This window comes from Apiospora hydei (assembly GCF_038363865.1).
Source record: "Apiospora hydei strain CBS 114990 chromosome Unknown utg000004l_segment0_segment0, whole genome shotgun sequence".
NCBI classification, from domain to species: domain Eukaryota; kingdom Fungi; phylum Ascomycota; class Sordariomycetes; order Amphisphaeriales; family Apiosporaceae; genus Apiospora; species Apiospora hydei.
This window is the reverse complement of record NW_027117363.1, coordinates 9518525-9540814: the sequence shown is the minus strand read 5'-3', so window position 1 is coordinate 9540814 and position 22290 is coordinate 9518525. Positions and strand designations below refer to the sequence as shown.

Sequence of the window (22290 nt, the reverse complement as noted above, 5' to 3'; positions counted from 1 at the left end):
CAGCGGGGGAATAACGGGTAGGTTAAATATAAGCGTCCGGAGACGTATATTTAGCTTATTAATCACTTCGTCGAGATTATAAAGGATTAAATTAAAAGCGCTAAATCCGGATTTAATGTTATTTTCCGTAAAAACAGCGAAATACGCGGCCTTAAAAGCGATAAAAAACTCGAGCTTCGTAATATAATTTATCGAGGCTTTAATAAAAAGCTCGATTTCTTTTAAATAAGCACGCTTTAAAGCCGAATAAAGTGTTATATCGAGTAGTTAAAGTAGGTGAAATAAATAAAGAGGTATACCGAGTGTAATAATATTATTATTTTAATAATATACTTCGAATTCGGCCGAAATATAGCTCTCGTAGCTATCGATAATTAAAAGGCGGTGAAAACCTTTCGTTTACGCTTTAATATATTTATCGAAGTGCTTAATTTAGTTTAAGCTTATCTCGTTATTAATTTAATTATTAAAAGTCGGCTTATTTACTTAGTCGCCCGGTAAATCGGTTTCACGAGACTAGTTCGCGAAGTAATATTAGCTTTAAACGATTAAAAACGGCGGAATACACTAGCCCTACGAATTAATATATTTAATCGCCGTTATTTATTCTTAATTACTAAACTAAACCGACTTCGCTTTTCCACGCCGCTCGGCGTGTATTACGACGAGTATTAATCCGATTATACTTATTATAAAGCCGATCTCGTTAAAATTCTAAATATTTTTATTAACGATCCCGTATTTCGCTTTTATATTTACGACTAGCGTAAACTAGCCGGAAATAACTTTAAAATCCTCGTAAAAAAGCTTTTTAATAATTTTACCGACGATTTATTTTAATCTTTAAGTCCGGGTTACGGTCGATAAAGCGCCTAACCTAGTATTTACCGACGCGGTCGCCGCCGCGCAACGCGATAAAAAGATTAGCTATATCTTTTACACCAGCGAGATTAAAAGGTATCTTTCGAATATTTAAATTAATTATATACTTACGAAGTACCTTTTTTTAATTAAATTTAATTTATATCGTTTCGGTCGGATTTCGCGTTTTAAAATTCGGCCGTAAATTCGATAACGTAAAGTTAATTCGGGTATATTATAAGCTTTTACTACTGTTTTTTAGTTTATTTAATTCGGTCCGTTTCGTGTCGTTTAAATTATTAAAACTATCCGATCTTCTTAAGATTAATTAAGTATTATAATTATAAAGATATTACGCGTTAAAATTTAATTATATTAAAATTAAATTTAAATGCGTCGCTAAGTAATATACGTCGCGTAGTGATAAACCACGTTATTCTCTTAACCATTATTTATATATAGTATAAAAGTATTTAATTTAAATAATAATTAATATATATACTACTTTTAAGTTATGCTTTATAATTAATAGTTATCCGCATGCTCCGCACGCCGCTTATCCACTCTCGCACAATGTTTTACCGTTCCCGCAGGTTTCTGTTTAGCTGCCGGCAGTTGCAATGAAATCCCAAAGAGCAATTCTCACCCCGCAGAATGATGAGCAATGAGTAACACGGCGCTGGTGCGATGCGTGAGCTTTTACTCACACTGTTTTAGGCGGAGCAACGCCAGACAGGAATCCACACAGGCATCGACTTCCAGGTATGATCCTAGCCACCGAAGGATTCAAGTCCATCGCTAGATGTTGTCAGTCCTCTTGACGGGAGCACAGTATCCACCACCGCTCTCAGCTGCAGCCTGCCACAATTGGCAAAACAAACTTTCTGAACATTGGGCACCTCTCTACCAAGCCTTCCCCGCTCTTGTGTCACGGTCTGACAGGAGGCGGTGTTCTATGGGCACATGGGCAAAATGCACATTACTGTAGCATTCTTCGCCCCCGCATCGACGCTCCTTCTTTAGGAATCTCATTCAAGATACATTACCTAGGTAGGCGACTCCAATTCTGGTCGTAGAAAATGATTCCACTGGGGATCTCTTCGAAGTCTTTCAGAATGTGACCTGAAACCAAAGGATCGACAGCAAAGCCTGGGAAATGATACCTACCTAGATAGGTGCACCACAAGAAAATCGAGGGAAAAGGTTGAGGCCTTGAGGTGTGAATTTTGCTTTCCTGCTTCTCTTCATTTGACATACATGCAGACCAGAAAATAAGACCGATTCAAGGAGTTCGGCAACAGATGCCGTCCTCGTGTCACACAAGCCGCGTGTACCGTTGTGAAATCTCGATCTTCCGCTTCAATGAGTCCGAGCCAGTACCGGTAAGGAGTTGTCAGCGTTCGCAAACTTTTACCTTTACCATCTAGCTAAAGCGTTCATCAACCAATGCTGAGAAGAGATGCAATATTATGACTTCATTCATAATATACGATTCCCGGTTGAAGGCGCAGAGGTCGGGGCGTGATGTCAACGGCTTTGTTTCCATTGTTTACCCCAACCTTCCATATCCATCAGCAAGTTGGCGGGTAAGCCGTCAGCAGACGGCCGCCAAGTTTCGTATATTGTAACATTAATAAATTCAAGCGACGTCCAAGGACTGCCTTGCTGACTACAGTTGGTAACCGAGTGCTAATCTTTGCCTATACTAAGGTGGCTCCCACGTCCCGTGCCTTAAGGCTTATTGGTGATCGTTCCATGACCGGTGACAACAGCCAATTTCACACAGGAAATAGCATCAAGTTCGGATATCGGCTTCCGGGGAGAAACCGGCATCCGTCTTTTCAGAAGTCAGTTAAAACGATGTCTCGATAGCAACTTGAAGACTTCAGGTTGAATAGGATATGCGGCCTTGCTATTCACACACGTGTTGGACACAAATAGGTTCGGAGTGGAAGGCGCCAAAGTTCAACATAGCTTTAACTACCGATTTCAACTTCCAACACACCGGGGGAAACTCAATTGATAACTCCTATGCCCATTGAAAAAGGCTAATACTCACGTTGGGTGAAGCGGGAATACCATCGGCGGGAATACCATGTCTGGATCTTACGCATACTTCTGACTGTGCCTTCTAAGCACCCTGCATACTTTTTAGGCAATAGTTTGCGGGCTCAACCACGACGAGCGATGATCGCAACATAATTATGATAGTCAACGTAATATTAGCGTTTACATACCAACAGGTAATATCAACGAAGCCTTGTGTGCTGGCCCGCCCGAACGGGCGATGAGTATCCCAAGAGCGCAGGCCGCGCCTCTCCACGTCGAAAAAAAACTATAAAGGCAGAGAGAGTCTCCATTTCTTTCCTTCTGTCCCAAAAACTTCCACAGTCACAACAAGCCAATTCTACCTCCAAAAACAAAAGACATCATCCACCTTCCACCACCAACCAACGGTCAACCGCCCCCTCAATCAAGATGCAGATATCCACCTACGTCTACGCTGCCATTGCCGTCTTCACGGCTCAGGCTGCTGCCCAGTCGTGCCTCCCAGACGGTAACATCTGCGTGAGTACAACAAGAAAAAGAAGCATATCTTGGGCTATGGCTGATTCGCGAATTGTAGGAGATCACCTCCAACCCGCCTTGCTGCTCGGGATTTTGCTCCGTCTCGGCGGGTCAAACTAGCGGGAGGTGCCAGTGAGCGGCTGATACAAAGTTGTTGGGAACGTTTGAAAGGGATGGCAGTCAATGGACATTCGCTTAGACTAAGTCCCCGAGGGTTTTTATTCCCCTGAGGGTTTTCCCTTGGGAACAACTTAGTGTTAATTCTAGCTCGTTGCCGTAATTACCCGTGTGCTGGTCGGTAGTCTGTTCAAAAGTCATATAACGAAAGTGGTATTGTAGAGTGATGTATTCATGACATGTGCCTGGTGAGACCTGTCCTCACACGATGCTCACTTTTTCCACTAGCAACTCTGCGTTTCTTGTTCTGTCCTTTTATAGTATATAACTTTGCCCTGGGGCTCTCCTAGGCAAATTAACTCACCGGCTTAAACGATTCCGAGCGTGACGTTCAAGTGAAGCAACTTGACTGCTTTTTCGTGCTATAGCAATAGGCAGGAAGTGTGCCTTTATGGAGCGCCACAATAGTGGACCCAGTGAGTCGCCTGTTCGTGTCACCTGCCAACACCGCTTGATTGCTGCCTGATCGGAGAGTCGCTGTTAGTATATCCTGTCAGGGGCTGGTCCTTCACCAGGGACGTCACGTGCATATACGCACGAGTCATGCCCCTTTTTCGTATATATAGTATTCTGGCGGCTGCTGCCGCTAACCAGCAGGTAGAAGGATAATGAATAAATATACCACTAACCTAAACCCTAAAACTAATCTTTGTACGTACGTACGAAAAGCCTATTTAATAGTATACTTAGTGGATATCGAAGCTGTAACGGATTACCGAAGTCTAGTCTTTAACCTTATAAACAGCTTAATAAACATTATTTAATCGTGTTAACGTAAAGTAGTAAATGTTAAATAAATTAGCACTGTTCACTCGATTACCTTTATATACGTAGTTATAATAATCGTAAGTTTAAAGCTACTTTTATAAGTGAACGTAGTTTATTATCGTGAAAAAAGTAAGCCGGTGTTTCTCTCTCGAAAGACTTAACTTATTTATTAGCTCTTCGTTTATATATTAACTATAAGTTAATTATAATAACTATTAATTAAGTAATAATATTAAACTTAACTTATTAACGTTATTAAAAGCTTAATTTCCTTTAAAATATTAACTTTATAATCGCGTTTTTATATATTATAAAATCGTCGTATTTTATTCTTAACGTTTTAAGTAATAGCCTTTCTCGTTTTATTTAACCTTTTTAGTGTAATTATTTCGATAACTTCGGCAAAGTGCTTTATCGTTCGTATATTATAAAGATCGGATTCGAGAAATCGTTACTTATATTTATTTAAGTTAAAAGCTTATACTCTTCTTAATAATTAATAATATACGACTCTTAAAGTTTTATCTCTCGTTCGTAAGCCTCTTTACTTTTCCGTTAAAGCTTCTTATAAACAACGTGTTTATTAATAATAGATCGCTCCGATAGCTTATTTTAAATAGTAAAATCGAGAGCGGCTCCGATATCGAACCGACTACTACGATTTAAAGAAGCCGTGTTTATTTAAATTAAACGAACTACTTAAACTTTAATAAAAGTGGTAAGAGAATAGTCCCTAGTGAGAGAATAAGACTTATATATAAAAACACCGTTTAATAACTAAATTAAAAGAATTCTAAGAGGGAAGGAAAAACATAACAAGTTTATTAAAAGAAGGTTTTTATAAGTATCCATCTTTGGCTCTATAGAGCTATATTCGGAGCTTCTATTTGTATAGGATTACCCCTGGCTCTATTTTCCGCCCATGTCTAAAGGCAGTGCTTTGTGCGCATCCATGTTTTCCTAAGTGGTTTATGGATCCTGGTACACTTTGGCAGTTCGCTTTCAGCAGCTCCGTCGTCGCAATAGACAAGCCGGAGGGACCTGAGCAGGAGTGACCAATACCAAGACCATACAAGCCGAACCTGAGCCGGCCTGAGCGAAGCTTGAGCAAAAGCGGCGACTGATTATGTGATCCATAGCGTCCAGATTGACGTGGTATAACACAAGATTGAACCATGCTTTTCACGAACTGACATCGTTGTCGGCTGTATCGAAAAATTCCGATGGGACCTACACCTTGACCGGAGATGATGATGATGATGAGAGTCAATTTATCGTCCGATCCGAGACCTAGGTCTCATGCAGACGTTGGTGCTATGCTAGTTACTATAGTACACTGTTGCGGTGCTTCAGTGGCCCGCGTTCAGCGCTCGCCGCGGTATCCACCCCTTAAAGCTCGGGCCCGAACCCTCTGAGCACCAGGCCTTCTGCCACCCGTCGCCGCCCTGAAATTGCCGCACGCGCCCTGTGCATGCTATCGCGGCCTCAACACGCTGCGAAACGTGAAACGTGAGAATGACAGACGGAGAAGGGGAGGGGAAGGTAGGTTAGTAAGGAGGTGAGACGTCGGTTGCAGTGATGATGCGAGGGCTTATGCGAGCAGTTCCCGGGTAGGTGGGAGTGGAGATGGTGCTGGTGCGGGTAAGGGATGGTGCCGTTGCTTTGTGGGATGGGTCGTGTTGAGTGCTGGCTGAGGGCCACTGCGGTTTGGTAACAGCAACTGGAACTGGCTGGATGGGTGATGTTTCCAGCGCCGGACGCACTGAGGGTAGTGCGTGGGCGCTAGAAGCAGTGCATGCTGCACTGATGCTGGCTCTTCTGATGCACTGGTATGCGAATATCCACCGGTGCGCTGCCGGTGGATGGCTGGGTGGCGCTTCCCCTTTCGATCGGCATGCCTCCCCCGATATCGATAATTGCGCACCGATACCGACGAACGCACGCCGCGTCTGCAGGGTAGCTTTCCAGCCGGTGGTGGTGACAATATGGTGATGGTGGCTGGTCGCCTCCAGGGGCGCCTTCGGGGGTGCCTTCGGGCGGGAGGCCTTTGGGAGGCTCCTTCGGGGGCTTTTGGGAAGGTGGCTCGTCCTCCACCGCCTCGCGTGTGAAGCGTCCTAGTAGACCCGTTCTCAGCGTGAAGATGGCGGCGGTTTTGGCCCGTCGGGACTCCCAGATATCCCTTGTGGTGGTAGGAGGCCTGCGGCCCTTCCAGCCGGAGCCGGGGGACGCCCAGACCTCCTCCCTAAGTGCACTATATTTGGTGCAGTGGAGCAGCACGTGTCGCCGTTACTCGAATAAACCCGGCCATGTTTAATTGCTTAAGTTTATTACGCGTTAATAAAACTCCGCTTAAAAAAGGAGTATTATAACGCTAAGCTATTAAAATAAGATTAACGTTTTATATAATTCGATTTAATTTTTAATATAAACGTAACGTGGTTTATTACTACGCGACGTATATTACTTAACGATATATTTAAATTTAATTTTAATATAATTAAACTTTAACGCGTAATATCTTTATAATTATAATGTTTAATTAATCTTAAAAAGATCGGATAGTTTTAATAATTTAAGCGATATAAAACAGACTAAATTAAATAAGTTAAAGAGTAATAGTAAAAGCTTATAATATACTCGAATCGACTTTACGCTATCGAATTTACGGTCGAACTTTAAAACGCGAAATCTAACCGAAACGACGTAAACTAAATTTAATTAAAAAAGAAGTACTTTATAAATATATAATTAATTTAAATATTCGAGGGATATTTCCCGATTTCGCTAATGTAGAAAATATACCTAATTTATTTACCGCTTCGCGCGGCGGCGACCGCGTCGGTAAGTATTAAATTAAGCGCTTTATCGATCGTAACTCGGATTTAAAGATTAAAATAAATCGTCGGTATAATTATTAAAAGGTTTTTTACGAAGATTTTAAAATTATTTCCGGCTAGTTTACGCTAATCGCGAATATAAAAGCGAATTACGAGATCGTCGACGAAAATATTTAAAATTTCGACGAGACCGGTTTTATAATAAGTATAATCGGGTTAATACTCGTCGTAACACGCGCCGAGCGGCGTAAAAAAATAAAGTCGGTTTAGCCTAATAATCGGGAATAAATAACGGCTATTAAATGTATTAATTCGTAGGGCTAATATATTCCGCCGTTTTTAATTATTTAAAGTTAATATTACTTCGCGAATTAATCCCGCGAAACCGATTTACTAGGCGACTAGGTAATTAAGCCGACTTTTAATAATTAAATTAATAACGAGATAGGCTTAAACTAAATTAAATATTTCGATAAATATATTAAAGCGTAAACGAAAAGTTTTCACCGCCTCTTAATTATTAATAGCCACGAGAGTTATATTTCGGCCGAATTTAAGGTATACTACTAAGATAATAATATTATTATACTCGGTATGCCTCTTTATTTATTACACTAGTTTTAGCTACTTGATATAATACTTTATTCGCTTTTAAAGCGTGCTTATTTAAAGGAAATCAAGCTGTTTATTAAGGCCTCGATAAAGTATATTACGAAACTTAAGTTCTTTATCGCTTTTAAAGCCGCGTATTTCGTTAGTTTTACGAGAAATAATATTAAATCCGGATTTAACGTTTTTAATTTAATCCTTTATAATCTCGACGAAATAATTAATAAGTTAAATATACGTTTTCGGACGCTTATACTTAATTTATCCCGTTTAGAAACGGTTAATATTTATAACCTTTAAACGTCGTTTAACCTTTAATAAATAATTAAACACTTTATTTATATTAAAAAAAGGTGTTTACTTATTAAAGAAGCTCTCCGACGTCGATTTTAAATACGGTAGATTAAATAACGAAAAATATAATTAAAATAGCTTAACGTGGTTTACTACTACGCGACGCATATCACTTGGCGACGCACTTAAATTTAATTTTAATATAATTAAACTTTAACGCGTAATACCTTTATAATTATAATGCTTAATTAATTTTAAAAAGATCGGATAGTTTTAATAATTTAAACGATACGAAACGGACCGAATTAAATAAGCTAAAAAATAATAATAAAAGCTTATAATATACCCGAATTAACTTTACGTTATCGAATTTACGGCCGAACTTTAAAACGCGAAATCCGACCGAAACGACGTAAACTAGATTTAATTAAAAAGGAGGTACTTCGCAAGCATATAATTAATCTAAATATTCGAGGGATGCCTCCCGATCTCGCTGGTGTAAAAAATATGACCAATTTCCTCACCGCGTCGCGCGGCGGCGACCGCGTCGGCAAGTACTAAGTTAAGCGTTTTATTAACCGTAACCTAAATTTAAAGATTAAAATAAATCGTTGATACGATTATTAAAAAGCTTTTTACGAAGATTTTAAAGTTATTTTCGGCTAGTTTACGCTAGTCGCGAATATAAAGGCGAAATACGGGATCGTTGACAAAGATATTTAAAATTTCGACGAGACCGGCTTTATAATAAATATAATCGGGTTAATACTCGTCGTAATACGCGCTAAGCGGCGTAAAAAAACGAAATCGGTTTAGTTTAGTAATTAAGAATAAATAATAGCGATTAAATATATTAATTCGTAAAGCTAATATATTCCGCCGTTTTTAATCGTTTAAAGCTAATATTACCTCGTAAACTAGTCCCGCGAAACCGATTTACCGGGCGACTAGGTAATTAAGCCGACTTTTAATAACTAGACTAATAACGAAACAAGCTTAGACTAAATTAAGCACTTCGATAAACACACTAAAGCGTAAACGAAAAGTTCCCACCGCCTCTTAATTATTAACAACTACGAGAGCTATATTTCGACCGAATTCGAGACATACTATTAAAATAATAATATTATCACACTCGGTATACCTCCCTATTTATTTTACCTGTTTTAACTACTCGATATAGCACTTTATTCGGCTTTAAAGCGTGCTTATTTAAAAAAATCAAGCTGTTTATTAAGGCCTCGATAAACCACATTACGAAGCTCGAGTTTTTTATCGCCTTTAAGGCCGCGTATTTCGCTATTTTTACGGAAAATAACATTAAATCCGGATTTAACGTTTCTAATTTAGTCCTTTATAATCCCGACGAAGTAATTAATAAGTTAAATATACGTTTCTAAACGTTTATATTTAACCTATCCCGTCCGGGGACGGCTAATACCTACGACCCTTAAACGCCGTTTAACTTTTAATAAATAATTAAGCACTTTACTTATATTAAAAAAAGGGTGTTTATTTATTAAAAAAGCTTTCCGATACCGATTTTAAATACGGTAAACTAAATAACGAAGGGTATAATTAAAATAGCCTATAAAATAACCTTTATACGCGATAAAATATATATATTAAAGAAGGCTAATTTAGTATTTTTTAAACGCCGGAGAGCTAAAAAATCGCGAGTCCAGCTTGGAGGAGCCCTTACTATTAAGGAATCTCAGCAACTATAGGACGAGAAAGCAAAAGAGAAGCGTTCAGCGCCCGATAAAGGTGAAAATGGGGGTTCGTCGAAACGGAGGGCGACCGGTGGAAGGCGCTGTGGTGTTTACGGCGAAACAAGTCACAATACGCGAATATATAAAAAAAATATAAAATTAAGCGAGGAATCGAATAACGAATAGTTTTAATTAATTTTAAGCGTTATAGTTAAATTAATTTATATAAAAGGGTCGAAAAATGGAAAAAGTGCGTCGCTAAGTGATATGCGTCGCGTAGTGGTAAACCACGTTATAATATAACCTTTATGCGCGATAAGATATATATATTAAAAAGAGGTTAATTTAATACTTTTTAAACGCCGGAGAGCTAGAAAATCGCGAGTTTAACTTAGAGGAGCCCTTACTATTAAAGAATCTTAGTAGCTATAAGACGAAAAGGTAAAAGGGAAACGTTTAGCGCTTAATAAAAGTGAAAATAAGGGTTCGTCGAAACGGAGGGCGACCAGTGAAAGGCGCTGTAGTATTTACGGCGAAATAGGTTATAATACGCGAATATATAAAAAGGATATAAAATTAAATAAAAAATCGAATAGCGAGTAGTTTTAATTAATTTTAAACGTTATAATTAAATTAATTTATATAAAAAGGTCGAAAAATAAAAAAATGCGTCGCTAAGTAATATACGTCGCGTAGTGGTAAACTACGTTATATATTTTAACGACTTATTATAATATTATAAATTATACTTTAATACTTATTTAAAACTTAATTATTTTATTACTTTATTAATAATGCGATTTTATTACTAGTTTAAATACTCTTTTATATTATTAATATAAACCCTCGTACGTTTTACTAGGTTTTTATTAAACCCTTAATAAGCATCGTTATAACGAGCCCGGTTAGCCGCGTATACCTCGGCCGTAATTAACCGTTAACTTTATACGTTACGAATAATCAGCCGGCGTTTTCGAATATAACCGTATTAATAATACGCGTAAAATCGAGCGACCTTATAAACGCGCCTTAACCGCCGAAATAAAGCCCGTCGAACAGCGCCGCGGCTTTATTAACGACGGCGCGCGCGGCTATTCGTATATCGTTTATTCGAACACGTTATCTAAAATAGCGAAGCGATTACTTTTTAATTTTTTATAATACCTGCGCCGTGCCGCTTTTATTTCGGCGATATTTTTTCCCGTAAGTTATTTAATAAATAATAATATTAATTAACTTATTTATTCCGTTAATAAGTTATACTCGATATTTTCGTTTAAATTCTTTAACCGTATTATCGTTAATAATTTCTAAGTTTTTAGGTTAATTTTTAAACGCCGCTTTAAATAATAACGCTCGCGCGTATTAAAATAATTTTATAAACCGCGGGGTATAATATTTCGTTTATTATTATACTTGCCGCGTAACGTCGATTTTAAGTACGGCGGCGAAATATAAAAGCGGGCTTTTAAAAACGCGGCCCCCGAGTTTTTATTAAAACAAATAAATATAAGATTAAAAAACGGCGCAGCTAAACAGTTCGCGTATATTTAATTTTTCCTTTTTTTTCGCCGTGTTTACTATTTTTTTCTCGTCGAACGCCGCGATTATATCGGTTAACGCGTTTTATTATTAATCCGTAAACCGGATCCCTCGTTACGTTTCCGCCTCGTCGCGTTTTAATTCGTATATCTATATCACTTCACGGAGCTCATCGGTGCCCACGACGTAGGCCTCATTCTCTACCGTCAGGTCTGAGCGATCTTGATTGTCATTGACCGGAAGGTTAGCTGGCTCGATCTTGGCTCGATCCTGGCTCGCTTGTTGACGGGTTCCGGACGAATCGTCGTTCTGGATTTCCCAGGGTCGCACTGCTGTCCGGCGGCGCTTCATGCCTGAGGCGATGATTTCCTCCAGGGACCGTTCCTTGGTCTGGCGTTCACGCCCGGGGTTTTCGACAGGCATATCCTTGCTGTCGTTTGCTTGGGCAGGTTGTCTGGTTCCCTTTTGGATGTCGGCGCGGTCTGACATCTTACAGACAAATTGAGATCGGGTGGTACTGGTGTCGATTATGTCGATGATGTCGCGCAGCAAATGATGTCTCTGGCCAATTGGAAGTTGTCACGCGGTGAGTAAACAGTTTGTGGTCCGATTGAGAATTGACGATAAGTAAAACCCTTGAGCAAGCTGAGCAATGGGCAAGGTGCTTGTGGAAAAGCCAGGCAGTGATTTGATTATCAGTGGGAGATCGCAGCTTCACAATCAGCCAACACCTATCAAGCTACAGGTTCTGAAGCTTTTACGGGGCTATAGAGGTTAACAGTGCTAGAGCTCCATCAATGGCAGTGTGGACTGCAGCTTTAGGCCGAGCTCATTGGTTCTCAGCTCCCAACAGTGCCATAGCAGTACCAAGATGTCACAGTTCAACAGAAAGAATTGATGGTCAATTGTCCATTGTCCCGTCTAAAGCAAAGGGTATCATAACGTCCTCCCCATCCACTAGCTTCTCCCATCACCTAGGCATTCCGATGCCAGATCTGCTTTGCCAGTAATGTGCCCGCCGCAGTCGTCTTCAAGACCAGTTGATCAAAGTGACGTATTCCTCTCCGAGCTGCGTGCCTGGGCGCCGGGCATATCGGCTACGGCGAGGCCGCGGTTGGCTCCTTGGACAGTAGATCCCTCGTTGTCGGTGCGGTGATGATGACGAGCACAGACAGTGTCGCCGCGCTTCTTCTCTTTGTCGTACTTCTCCCTGAGCTTGTCGACGAGCTCGTCCAGGTCGTCCCATATGGACACCTTGGTGCTGGCGTCTCCGCCATGATTCTTCTCGGTGTTGGCCATGATGATGACTGGAAGCTGTTGAGTTGGATGGTTTGGTAGTGGGGGATGTCGAGAAGTAAATGACCGTGGAGGGTTTAGATTGGTGGTGGGAGTCCAGGGAGAAGTGGAAGGCTGGAAAGAATTCGAGTTTTGTACTCCCCAGCTGAGCATTGAATGTAGTGCAGCTACACCATGATGCAGCATTCACCCAGCAGTTCAATGAATTGAACACCCGTTACTCGCTCCACAGTGAATGCAATAGCCATCAACTTGTACATCTTCAAGGTATGGATGACTTCGTCTGAACTTCGGCCCCGTAGCTCAAGGCCATCCAACTCGAGTGCTGGTGTCGAAAACAAGTGCCACATCCGGCACTCGACGAAAGATTGATCATGTGGATGAACCACCACCTTGGCAGCAAAGTGCAATGACAGTCATGTCTGCTCCGTGCACTTTCATAGGTTGGATATGGAAGGATGCGCATTCATTCTTCAGTCCGTCAATTCCCTCACCGCGGAGCCCGCACGACATCATCCCAGTACGCCCCAGGCCCATTGGTCTTAACATCATACGTCCGGTTCGCGGGCACGACCTCCCACTGCAGCGTGGCCTCCCCATTCCGGTACATGCTCTTCGCGGTGCCGTTGGTCCGGTACCGCGGCCCCACGTCCCTCTCCGTCCCCGTCGCCACGTCTTGTCCAGAAATAGCGCGCCCGAAGAGCTCGAGGGCGGCGAGGGGCTGGTAGAAGGGCACCATGTGCCCGCTCTCGAAGACGCGCGTGAAGCTGAACCGGCCGGCCTGTTTGGTTTGCCCGTGCGTCGCACCGTCGCTGGTGCGGAGGTCGGTATAGCCGGCTTTGGCGAGCCCTTTAAGTCTCGAAGAATCCTGCTCAAAGACCAGCTGCTCGGCAAACGCCTCGACACCCAGCCAGTTGCTGTTGAAGTCGGCGTCGCCCGCGTAGAGCGCGACGGTGACGTTGCGTTCTTCTAACAAAAACCGGAGATCGGCAGCAACATTGACATCGCGGGCGTCGTCCCCGGTCCCCGAAAGGCGCGCGCGACGAGGGCGTTGCTCTTGGTGAAGTTGGTGTACGCCCCGAGCGCCTTTTGCACCCGCTGCGTGTTGAGATAGTCCTCGAAAAAGGTATACGGGAAGGGGTCGGGCGCGAGCTGGCGGATGTCGTACTCGTCGCGTCCGAGGAGGTCGATGCAGGGATACTCGACGCGGTTGGCGCAGAACTCGTCGGCCCGGGCACAAATGGTGTCGCGGCCCGACTTTTGGCAGTTGCGCAGCTGGTCTAGGCAGTTGCCGGGGCGTAGAGGCTGTCGTGCAGGGCGGCGGCGGTGTCGGGGGCGAAGGGGGCGTAGCCGTAGGTGTTGCCGGGGCTGACGGTGAAGTTGTAGAAGGCTTGGTAGCCGAGGATGGGGTCGAACCTGAGATGTCAGCATAAGAAGATCACCATGAGAACGATGTATAGGTAACCTACCACCCATTGCCGACCAGCAACGTCTTGAGCGGGATCCTGACAGTACTAGGCGTCAGGTGGTCGTTCCGGCGCTCAATGTACGCACTGAACACCGGCCCGTAGTGCCCCCCGTAGCTCTCGGTCGCGAGGTTGAGCCCGTTCTTGGCGTACTGCGGAAACGCGCCCACGAACCCCTGGAGCGTCAGCCAAAAGTTCCTCGCCGCGCCTTCCGTCGACTTGGCCGTCAAGGTCAGGTTGGGATGCGTATAAGTGCCGCAGGAGGCCGGTTCATCCACGTAGAGCCGGCAGTCGCCGTTGTTGCCGTCGTCGGGCAGCTCGACCAGCTCGCCATCTTGCTTGTACGCCGGCACGGGCTTGGTATAAGAAAAGCCGGTCTGGGTGGGCTGGTCGATGAAGAGCATGTTGCTGACGTTGGTCCACGAATGGGGGTTGCTGTAGACTTGGCCGTGGGGGTCGACGCCGCAGGGGCCCAGCTCCTGGAAGAGGCCCATCATCGAGCTCGAGCCTGCACGAGGGTTAGATGTTGACATAGATTGAGCACTCTTAACAGCAATGCGGCGCACCTGGGCCTCCGTTGATCCACACGGTCAGGGGCGCGTTTTCCGGGTCGTCGCGCCGCGCCTCGAAGAACCACCAGAAGATGTGCTGGTCCTCGGCGACGTCGGCGTAGCCCGAGAAGCTCTTGACGTCGGGGTCGAGCTCGCAGATGCCCGCCTCGACTTGTTTGTAGCGCACCGGCACGCCGGCGTGGCCCATGACCATCTTCAGGTCGTCGGGCGGGCTGACGAACTGCGCCTGGGTTCCCAGCCCGAGGGCGCCCGCGAGAAAGAGGGCGGAGATGCGCATCGTGTTCATCGTAGTAATTAGAAAGAAGAGAATGTGAATTAGCTAGAATTATGTGTATTAGAAACGATAGTAGAAAACGTCTGTGACTGTAAGCGATTAACACAGGCTCTTCCGATTCATGGCGTCTAGATGTGATGTAAATTAAAAATGATTAACCTGGAGATGCGTCCCAAACTGCTGGGAAGTAAACAAAAGTAATGGCATCCCATGTTTGCACAATCTCGTCGTTTCTTGGTATCTTGGACTTGATGGATAACGACGACCAGATCGTCCAATGGCAGAAACGCTGGCGATCGACGCAGGGGTTGACGGCGATCAGGCAGATGGTGAAACCAGGAAGCCCGGCTGGAGGCCCCTCAATTTCTGGCTCAATAAAGTGGAAGCCGGACGTCAGCCAAAAGTCTAGAACGAACCCGACCATGTGGCGGCCCAATTGTTTGATCTGGCAGCTGGCTTGGTGCCGCATTGAAGCACGAATCAGTGGCCGTTGATCGACGAACCCAGTGTTGGTTTGATGTGTGTTTTGCCTGCAGGGCCCCTGCCAAGAAGGCCTGTCCCCCCCAACCCCAGGCCCTCGGTCCATGTTTTGAACAGTGACTAGTTCCTTGGAATTGAGCCTCTAGCTTACGACTACTTAACGCCTACAGCGGATGAAACAGATTCCGGCCGTTCCCGTCAGGTCAACCTCGACGCATCGCAGCCACCGAGTTTCGCACTCTTGGCCATACCGTCGAGCACAATCTCGCTCAGCAGTTTTCCAGTGCCGGGCGCGTTTTGGATGCCCCAGCACGTGTGCCCGGCCGCCACCGTCAGACCCTTAGTGCCTCCCACTTCTCCAATGAAGGGCCCGCCCTGCGGCAAGTAGCACGCCTGTCTAGCTAGTACTTGCCCGTCCCTCCCCAGGTCGTCGCTGATACTGCCGACCTGATCAATGATGTCGCGACAGCGCGCCTCGTCCACCTCGACTTCCGCGTTGGTGGCGGGCAGCGGCGCCGTCGTGTCGGTGGGGCCGCAGGCGTAGGCGGTGCCGTCTGGGCGCGCATAGATCTCGGGCTCCACGATCTGCATGCGCTTTAGTGGTTTCTGTTTGGTGGTGGTCGATCCCGGGGCGTCCTGGGGCGTCGGCGAGGGGAATCCCGACGGCAGGTTGATGGCGGTGAACAGGGCATAGGGTGAAACGGTGCTGGGCGTTTTGATGACGACGCTGTGCGCCCGCGATGCCGTGACGGGGATCCGGGGTAGTAATTTGGATGTCCAGGGCCCGGCGGCCACGATGCAGTCTGTAGTCGGCAGCGTTTCTTGCTGACCGTCCTTCTCGTAGGTGACGCTGGCCACGCTCTGGCCGTCGTCGCTCTTGTTGATGGCCGTGGCCTTGGCGCCCGTCACGATCTTGACCCCTCTGTCCTCGGCCAGCTGGGCCATTGCCCTTGTAAACAGTTCCGGGTGTACCTGCGCCGTGTTGTCTGGCGTTCCCATGTTGTCGTACCCGCCCAAGGCGTCCGTATCGAGCCAGTCGAGGTCCTCGGGCGCGCCCAACTTCTTCAGCGCCTTGGCCGACTTCTTGTGATCTTTATGCAGGCCCTTCGAGGCCCCTTGCTCGTCGTTTTGCTTCTCTGCAGCATCGCCCGCCGTCATGTGTTCGTCCTTGCCCCCGCTGAAGCCTGGAGGCAGCCGGGCGCTGCAGTCGACTTGGCTGGCGTAGCACCGACGGTAGCCCCATTTGGCGTCGCCTCCATGTTCTTTGGCCAGCTCGTCGTGCAGCTTGAAGCTAAGGGGCACGATGTTCTGCGGGAACGCCCAGAGCGCCAGCAGTCCGCCGGCCTTGCCGCTCGCGCCGCCGGCAATGCCCTCGTGGGCGGGGTTTCGCTTCGACGCGGATTCCGGCTTGAGGAGCGTGGTCGGGTCTTGGATGCTGTCGGGGGTTCGGCCGCCCGTGGACGTAGAAGAGGCTTCGAGCAGGGTGATGCGGTGCGTGTCGGCCGAGTACGCGGGGTGGCGGGTCAGGAAGTAGGCGGCGCAACAGCCGATAATGCCGCCGCCGACAATGGTGATGTCTTTTTGCTGTCCCGCCATGGTGTGCGCCGACGTGGAATGCGGACGAGAGAAGGACCGTAACATGAAAGAGTATGCAAGTCTCGCGAGAATGACAGTCGCTGGAATTGAAGATTGAGTTGTTGCGAGTTGCGCCGGACGGGCATGTTCAGCTGTATTTCTGCAGTGTTGCCTTCGGCGGGGCATTTCTCCAATTTACTACGTCACTGAATGATACAACCGACTGAGCACTGTCGCAGAGGCCGGCATAGAAGCATCGCGACAAATGCACTAGACAGTGCAAGATGCTCATTGGAGAAGCGTGCTACAGTAACGAAGAGCAGCTCATGATTGGATTCGTGTCGTCTATTCTAGGTTGGGATCAGATGAAGCTGAACGGTAGAGATGATGTTGAGACTTGACGGCCAAGCTTGGGTGCTGATCGGCGGCGAAAATGAATAGCCCCCTGTCGCTACCATTAGTGAAGGCGGTGCCTGGAACTTTACTGACTCTCTGCAACGCAATTATTTGAAGAGCACGAAGAAAACGCAGCATCACCACGCAACACTACCTCTACTTCTATACTCCAGTGCTTGTCAGATGTGCATGGCAATGGCTCACTCCATAATTGACTATGAATATGGCTGCATTAACTGGCAGAATCTTGAAATATCGCACAACAACTGTCTCGTTTGCCAATCCGGGAGGTGGCGTGTCGCATTTGGGAAAGAACCATCAAAAGGATGTCGCATTTGCCAACATCATGACACCGAAAGCCAGGTGGAAGTTAGCATTGGATCATACCATTGTGATCATGTCTGCGCTTCTTCTAACAGAATCTAGACGACATCAGTTACGAGTATCATCTCCGTGAAGATGGCTCAACGTAGATGAGTTCCCTCTCAAAACTCGCAGTCATCATATCTGTAGTTCTAGTCTCAACCGCATCCCAATACGCAAACGACTGCAGCCTCTACCGCAGATCTTCCAAGACTAGCAAGACCAGTCCCTCTTCCATCTAATCGTCTCATAGTTCACCCACGGCTGCGGCTTCGCGGGCTGGCGACTGTTCAGCACCATCATGCTTAGTATCATGACGAACCCCACATTCGGCTCCGCGTAAACCCCCCAGCTCTTTTCCACGTCCCATCGGATTGGACTCATTCCGCCCCGGAAATACACATCCACAACCAGCGCACCCGGGGCCGCTTGTACTGCCTCCCGAACCAAGCCTGAAATATCCTGCTGCGTGTAGTGAGACCACTGCTGGGCGTCGCCCTGGAAGACTTCGCTCGCGGGCGCCGTCTTGACGATCTGGGCCCCTTCTCGAACATGCTTCCGCAGCCAAGGATCGTACGGCAGGGCGGGGTTCCCCGGTAACGACCACGAGATGTACTCGTCTATGCTCACCTGGGCATGTTCGAGCTTGCGCGTCGGCCGCACGGGGACGACCAGGGCGGGAAACCCGCTGTCGTCGGCGGCCTGCCGGAGGGCGCGGATCAGGCGGACCGCTAGATCGGCGGGGCGCCGCCACTCTGGCAACACCGCGACTTCTAGGGCCGAGAGGAGATTGGGCGGTTCGCTCAGCTGGGCGGTGGTCCAGTGCACGTGTTCGTCTGCTGTCGAGGGAGAGCCGGCGTCGACGCCGAGGTTTGCGGGCGCTGTTCGGCCACTGGATGCACGGCGTGAGACGGCCTGGTTCGCTGCGATGGCCAGGACAGTCAAGAAGCCACCGTCGGGAAGGCCTTTGCAAGCCAGTGCGACGGTGTCGTGTTGCCACGGCTGCGCCCCCTGGAGGTCGGGCCAGTGGAACGGTACGGCTTGGGCACGCCCTACCATCTCCTCGCCGCCGTCAGCAGTGCGCCGGACGGCGGCGAGCAGGTACTGTCGAAACTCGTCAAAGTTGCCCAGGTTGTCAAAGCATGCGAGGTGCGCCGAGTGGCTCAAGTCATTCATCGGCTGCTGGGCCTTCATCATCTTGTTGATCGGGTGCTCTTCGTCGATGAACTGGGGCCAGAGATCGGGTCGATCTCGGAGCGAGACGATGGTAACGACATCGGGCTGGGAGGTGCCCATGGTAGATGCTAGATGTGCTTTGATGATTGAGTTTACTAAGCTGGGTGATGACAGACAGACGGATCTGAGAACCGTCTGCTTAAATCTACCATTTACTCGACACAGTCTAGGGTCGCGATACCCCGAATCAGTCGAGGTGCTAAGCCTAGAACCCAATAGAATCACGACATAAATGATAGGTGCACATGTACCATGTCTCTTCCGACGGCTACTAGGACGAGAGCAGCTGCACGACAAAACCACCGAGCACAAGCAGTCCCGCGAGCAACCGAGTCGCTCCCGTCCAGCCCAACGAATCCCTCGCCACGCCCGCGACCAGAGGCCCAATCACATGGCCCGCCTTCCTCGCGTAGCTAACCGACACCGACGCGTACATGATTCTCGCCTTGCTGCTGTACCCTCTCCGCTCGACCTCCTGCTCCACCATCTCCGCCTTGACCGGTCCGCCCATGGCGAAGAACATGGGTTCCACCAGTCTTGCGAGTAGGCCCGCCGCCAGCATGACGACCTCGTCGCGGGCGTGGTCCGCCCGCACGAAGCTCAGCAACACCATGACGACAGCGCCGAGGGTGTTGGCAGCGAACATGACCCAGAGCTGCTGGCGTCCACCTGAGCGGGTGCCGAAATAAGGGGCCAGAAGGCTGCCTGTGGTCAGACATAGAAAGACAAGTCCGACTTGGAGCAGGAGGAGCTGTGAAGCGTTTTAGAGCAAACTGTAAGTTTCTTATTGTCTGCAAGGTGGATAAAGGGCATGGTGTAGCTGAGAGCCAGTCCGAAGACGCCCACGCAGAACCTGGAGACCTTCTGTTTGCTCGCAGCTCTGTCCGCCACATCACCATCTCTGCCTCCCGCAGCTTGGCTGCCGTGCGCCCAAAAGCAGTTTCTGCCAGCTCTAAATACGAGTTATTGTGCATGAGCCGATTTCCTGGCAGTGTGGCAGTACCATTTCACCATCGGCAGATATCCACGATCCACTTGTCGGTGTGCCCTCCAGGGCAAGCGAACGACGTCTCACGGGACGTCTCACCTCGCTTCTTCCCGAGACAGGGGCCGAGATTGAGTACGCCAGTCGGATGGGTGTCGAACCTTCGGGGCTTGGGCAAGTACTACTTGAGGCTCTGATTTAATCTCCAGTAGTGCAACATTAGCTGCCGACGGTGAAGGCCGATACGATTACGAACCCGCATAGCAAGGGTCGTCTTCCGTGTGGCCACCTCGGCATCGGGTGCGAGGCGATGCTGTCCTTGCCGCCGCAGCACCGCAGACTTGTGGGACATCCGGGTCAGATTTTCCCCGTTTCTTTGCTGCATTTATACACTGCCTTGCCGTTGTCGGACAGTCGTCCTACGTAGTAGCCGGAGCAAGGGGCCGTCCTGTGCCACTCTGCACGCGGACCGGGGCAACTCGAGGTAAGCACTTGAGCTCGGATCATTTGATCAACAAAGACGCGAAACGGGGGTTAACGGCGTCCAGCCCTACACCTCGTCAAGCAGGCTTAAAAGGCTTGGATGACCTCGCTCTACTTCATGCGGAGTTCTGCAAGCAAAGTGTCGAAAGCAATCACCAAGACGGATCGTGGCATTCATCATGACGACTGACTTTGAAATCGTAAATGGGGCGCGTGCGGCTTCCACCACCACCACCATGCGAACGCCGCCTGATATCGACAAGCCGTGCTCCGACAACGAATGGAGCCGGCTGATCGAAGTGGTGGTGGGCCGCGCGGGCAACTCGTGCTTCCCCCACGTCCCCCTCAAGGCGATCAGCAACATTGTTCCTTGCTGCTACCTCGACGAGTTCGCCAAGCCCGGGAACCCGATCCCTGAGGACATCGTGCAGAAGGCCGAGGCCGAGCTCGACAACTTCGCCGACGTGCTGCAGAGCTACGGCGTCAAGGTCCGACGCCCGGAGGCGGTCGACTGGGTCCAGGAGGGCGGCTACACGGGCGCGATGGTCCGCGACGGGCTGATGGTCGTGGGCAACACCATCATCGAGGCCGCCTTCTCCTGGCCGTGCCGCCGCCGCGAAATCGAGCTCCTGCACGGGCCCATGCTGGACGAGTTCGAGAAGAAGGGCAGCTACCACGTCGTCCGGGCGCCCGCGCCGCCCTCGCCCGACCCCATCTTCGACGTCGAGCCCGGCGCGCCCTGGGCCATCAACAACTCGCGCGTCGCCTTCGACACGGCCGACTTTACGCGCATCGGCCGGCGCATCGTCATCGGCGAGCTGTCCCACGTCACCAACCAAAAGGGCCTCGACTGGGTGCGCGCCCATCTCCCGCCGGGCTACGAGCTCGTCGTCATCACGTCGACCGGCACGGCCGGCATGCACATCGACGACACCCTGGTGCCGCTCCGGGACGGCACCGCCCTCTACTACCCGGAGTACGTCCATCTGGAAGAGCTGCGCCGGCACCCGCCCCTCGACACCTGGAGGCTGCTGCCGCCGCCCAAGCCCTTTCCCATGCCCAAGTACCCCCGCCCTACATGTGCTCAGGGGCGTTGGCGATCAACGTGCTGGTGCTGGACGGGAAGCGGGTCTTTTGCTACCATGACGATCCCGAGACGATTCGCTTTTTCGAGAGGCTGGGCATGGAGCCTATTCCCGTCCCGTTCCGGCATGTTGCCTGCTTGGGCGGTTCATTTCACTGTGCTACCCTGGACCTCCACCGGGAGAGGGTCTGAGTATCAAGTTTGGTATGAAAGGTTCTGAGGTCACCGTTAACACTTGAGTCCGGGCAAACGTACGGGGCCTGATGTACGTGTACCGAGAAGTTTGTGTGGTTGCTTGACATAGTTGGAATGCAAGTTCGTTGCAAAGTAAATTGGGAGCCGAGGCCCTCATAGATCAGATACCTGGAGAAACGTGTCTCTGAGTTGACGGGTGACATGCGTCCCGCCTGGTTCAGACTGTACTATTTCACTACTCTTGGGCTCCGACTTTGATGACCACGGCAATAATCAACACATAGCCATGGCCAGAACTAGCAGCAGCATGAGTAATAATGAGACTGTACTTGTGCTAATGTAGCGGGAGGGTATGTTTCTCCCCTCCTTCCGAGACATGCTCGCTATTGTGAAAGCTTGTCTGACCGCATCAGACGTCTACGTCATTTACTTGATTCCGAATCCGATGGATCAACATCTATACCATGTAAGCTCACCTCCTGGGCGCAGTACACGGCGTCAAGTATCCTCGAGTCGG

General features: G+C 48.1%; 6 protein-coding genes across 6 annotated transcripts; 2 read left to right on the top strand and 4 right to left on the bottom strand.

The window, feature by feature from the left end:
- Positions 1-3011: 3011 nt before the first annotated feature.
- On the top strand, positions 3012-3565 carry PG997_005456 (uncharacterized protein; the record flags this gene model as incomplete). Its single annotated transcript, XM_066809771.1, has 2 exons — positions 3012-3429; positions 3488-3565. The coding sequence occupies exons 1-2, from the start codon at positions 3340-3342 to the stop codon at positions 3563-3565; spliced, it is 168 nt and encodes a 55-aa protein (XP_066673389.1). The 5' UTR covers positions 3012-3339.
- An 8847-nt stretch (positions 3566-12412) lies between these two features.
- PG997_005455 (carboxypeptidase S1) lies at positions 12413-14979 on the bottom strand (the record flags this gene model as incomplete). Its single annotated transcript, XM_066809770.1, has 6 exons — positions 12413-12809; positions 13159-13581; positions 13668-13921; positions 14038-14080; positions 14134-14638; positions 14697-14979. 6 exons carry the CDS (start codon positions 14977-14979, stop codon positions 12413-12415), a joined length of 1905 nt encoding a protein of 634 aa, XP_066673388.1.
- A 675-nt stretch (positions 14980-15654) lies between these two features.
- Positions 15655-17052, bottom strand: PG997_005454 (uncharacterized protein; the record flags this gene model as incomplete). The annotated part of the gene is made up of 1 exon (XM_066809769.1): positions 15655-17052. The coding sequence occupies one exon, from the start codon at positions 17050-17052 to the stop codon at positions 15655-15657; it is 1398 nt and encodes a 465-aa protein (XP_066673387.1).
- Positions 17053-18003: 951 nt separating this feature from the next.
- On the bottom strand, positions 18004-19086 carry PG997_005453 (uncharacterized protein; the record flags this gene model as incomplete). The annotated part of the gene is made up of 1 exon (XM_066809768.1): positions 18004-19086. The coding sequence occupies one exon, from the start codon at positions 19084-19086 to the stop codon at positions 18004-18006; it is 1083 nt and encodes a 360-aa protein (XP_066673386.1).
- Positions 19087-19297: 211 nt separating this feature from the next.
- On the bottom strand, positions 19298-20396 carry PG997_005452 (uncharacterized protein; the record flags this gene model as incomplete). Its single annotated transcript, XM_066809767.1, has 2 exons — positions 19298-19777; positions 20268-20396. The coding sequence occupies 2 exons, from the start codon at positions 20394-20396 to the stop codon at positions 19298-19300; spliced, it is 609 nt and encodes a 202-aa protein (XP_066673385.1).
- Positions 20397-20673: 277 nt separating this feature from the next.
- Positions 20674-21798, top strand: PG997_005451 (lysine amidinotransferase; the record flags this gene model as incomplete). The annotated part of the gene is made up of 1 exon (XM_066809766.1): positions 20674-21798. One exon carries the CDS (start codon positions 20674-20676, stop codon positions 21796-21798), a length of 1125 nt encoding a protein of 374 aa, XP_066673384.1.
- Positions 21799-22290: the final 492 nt, after the last annotated feature.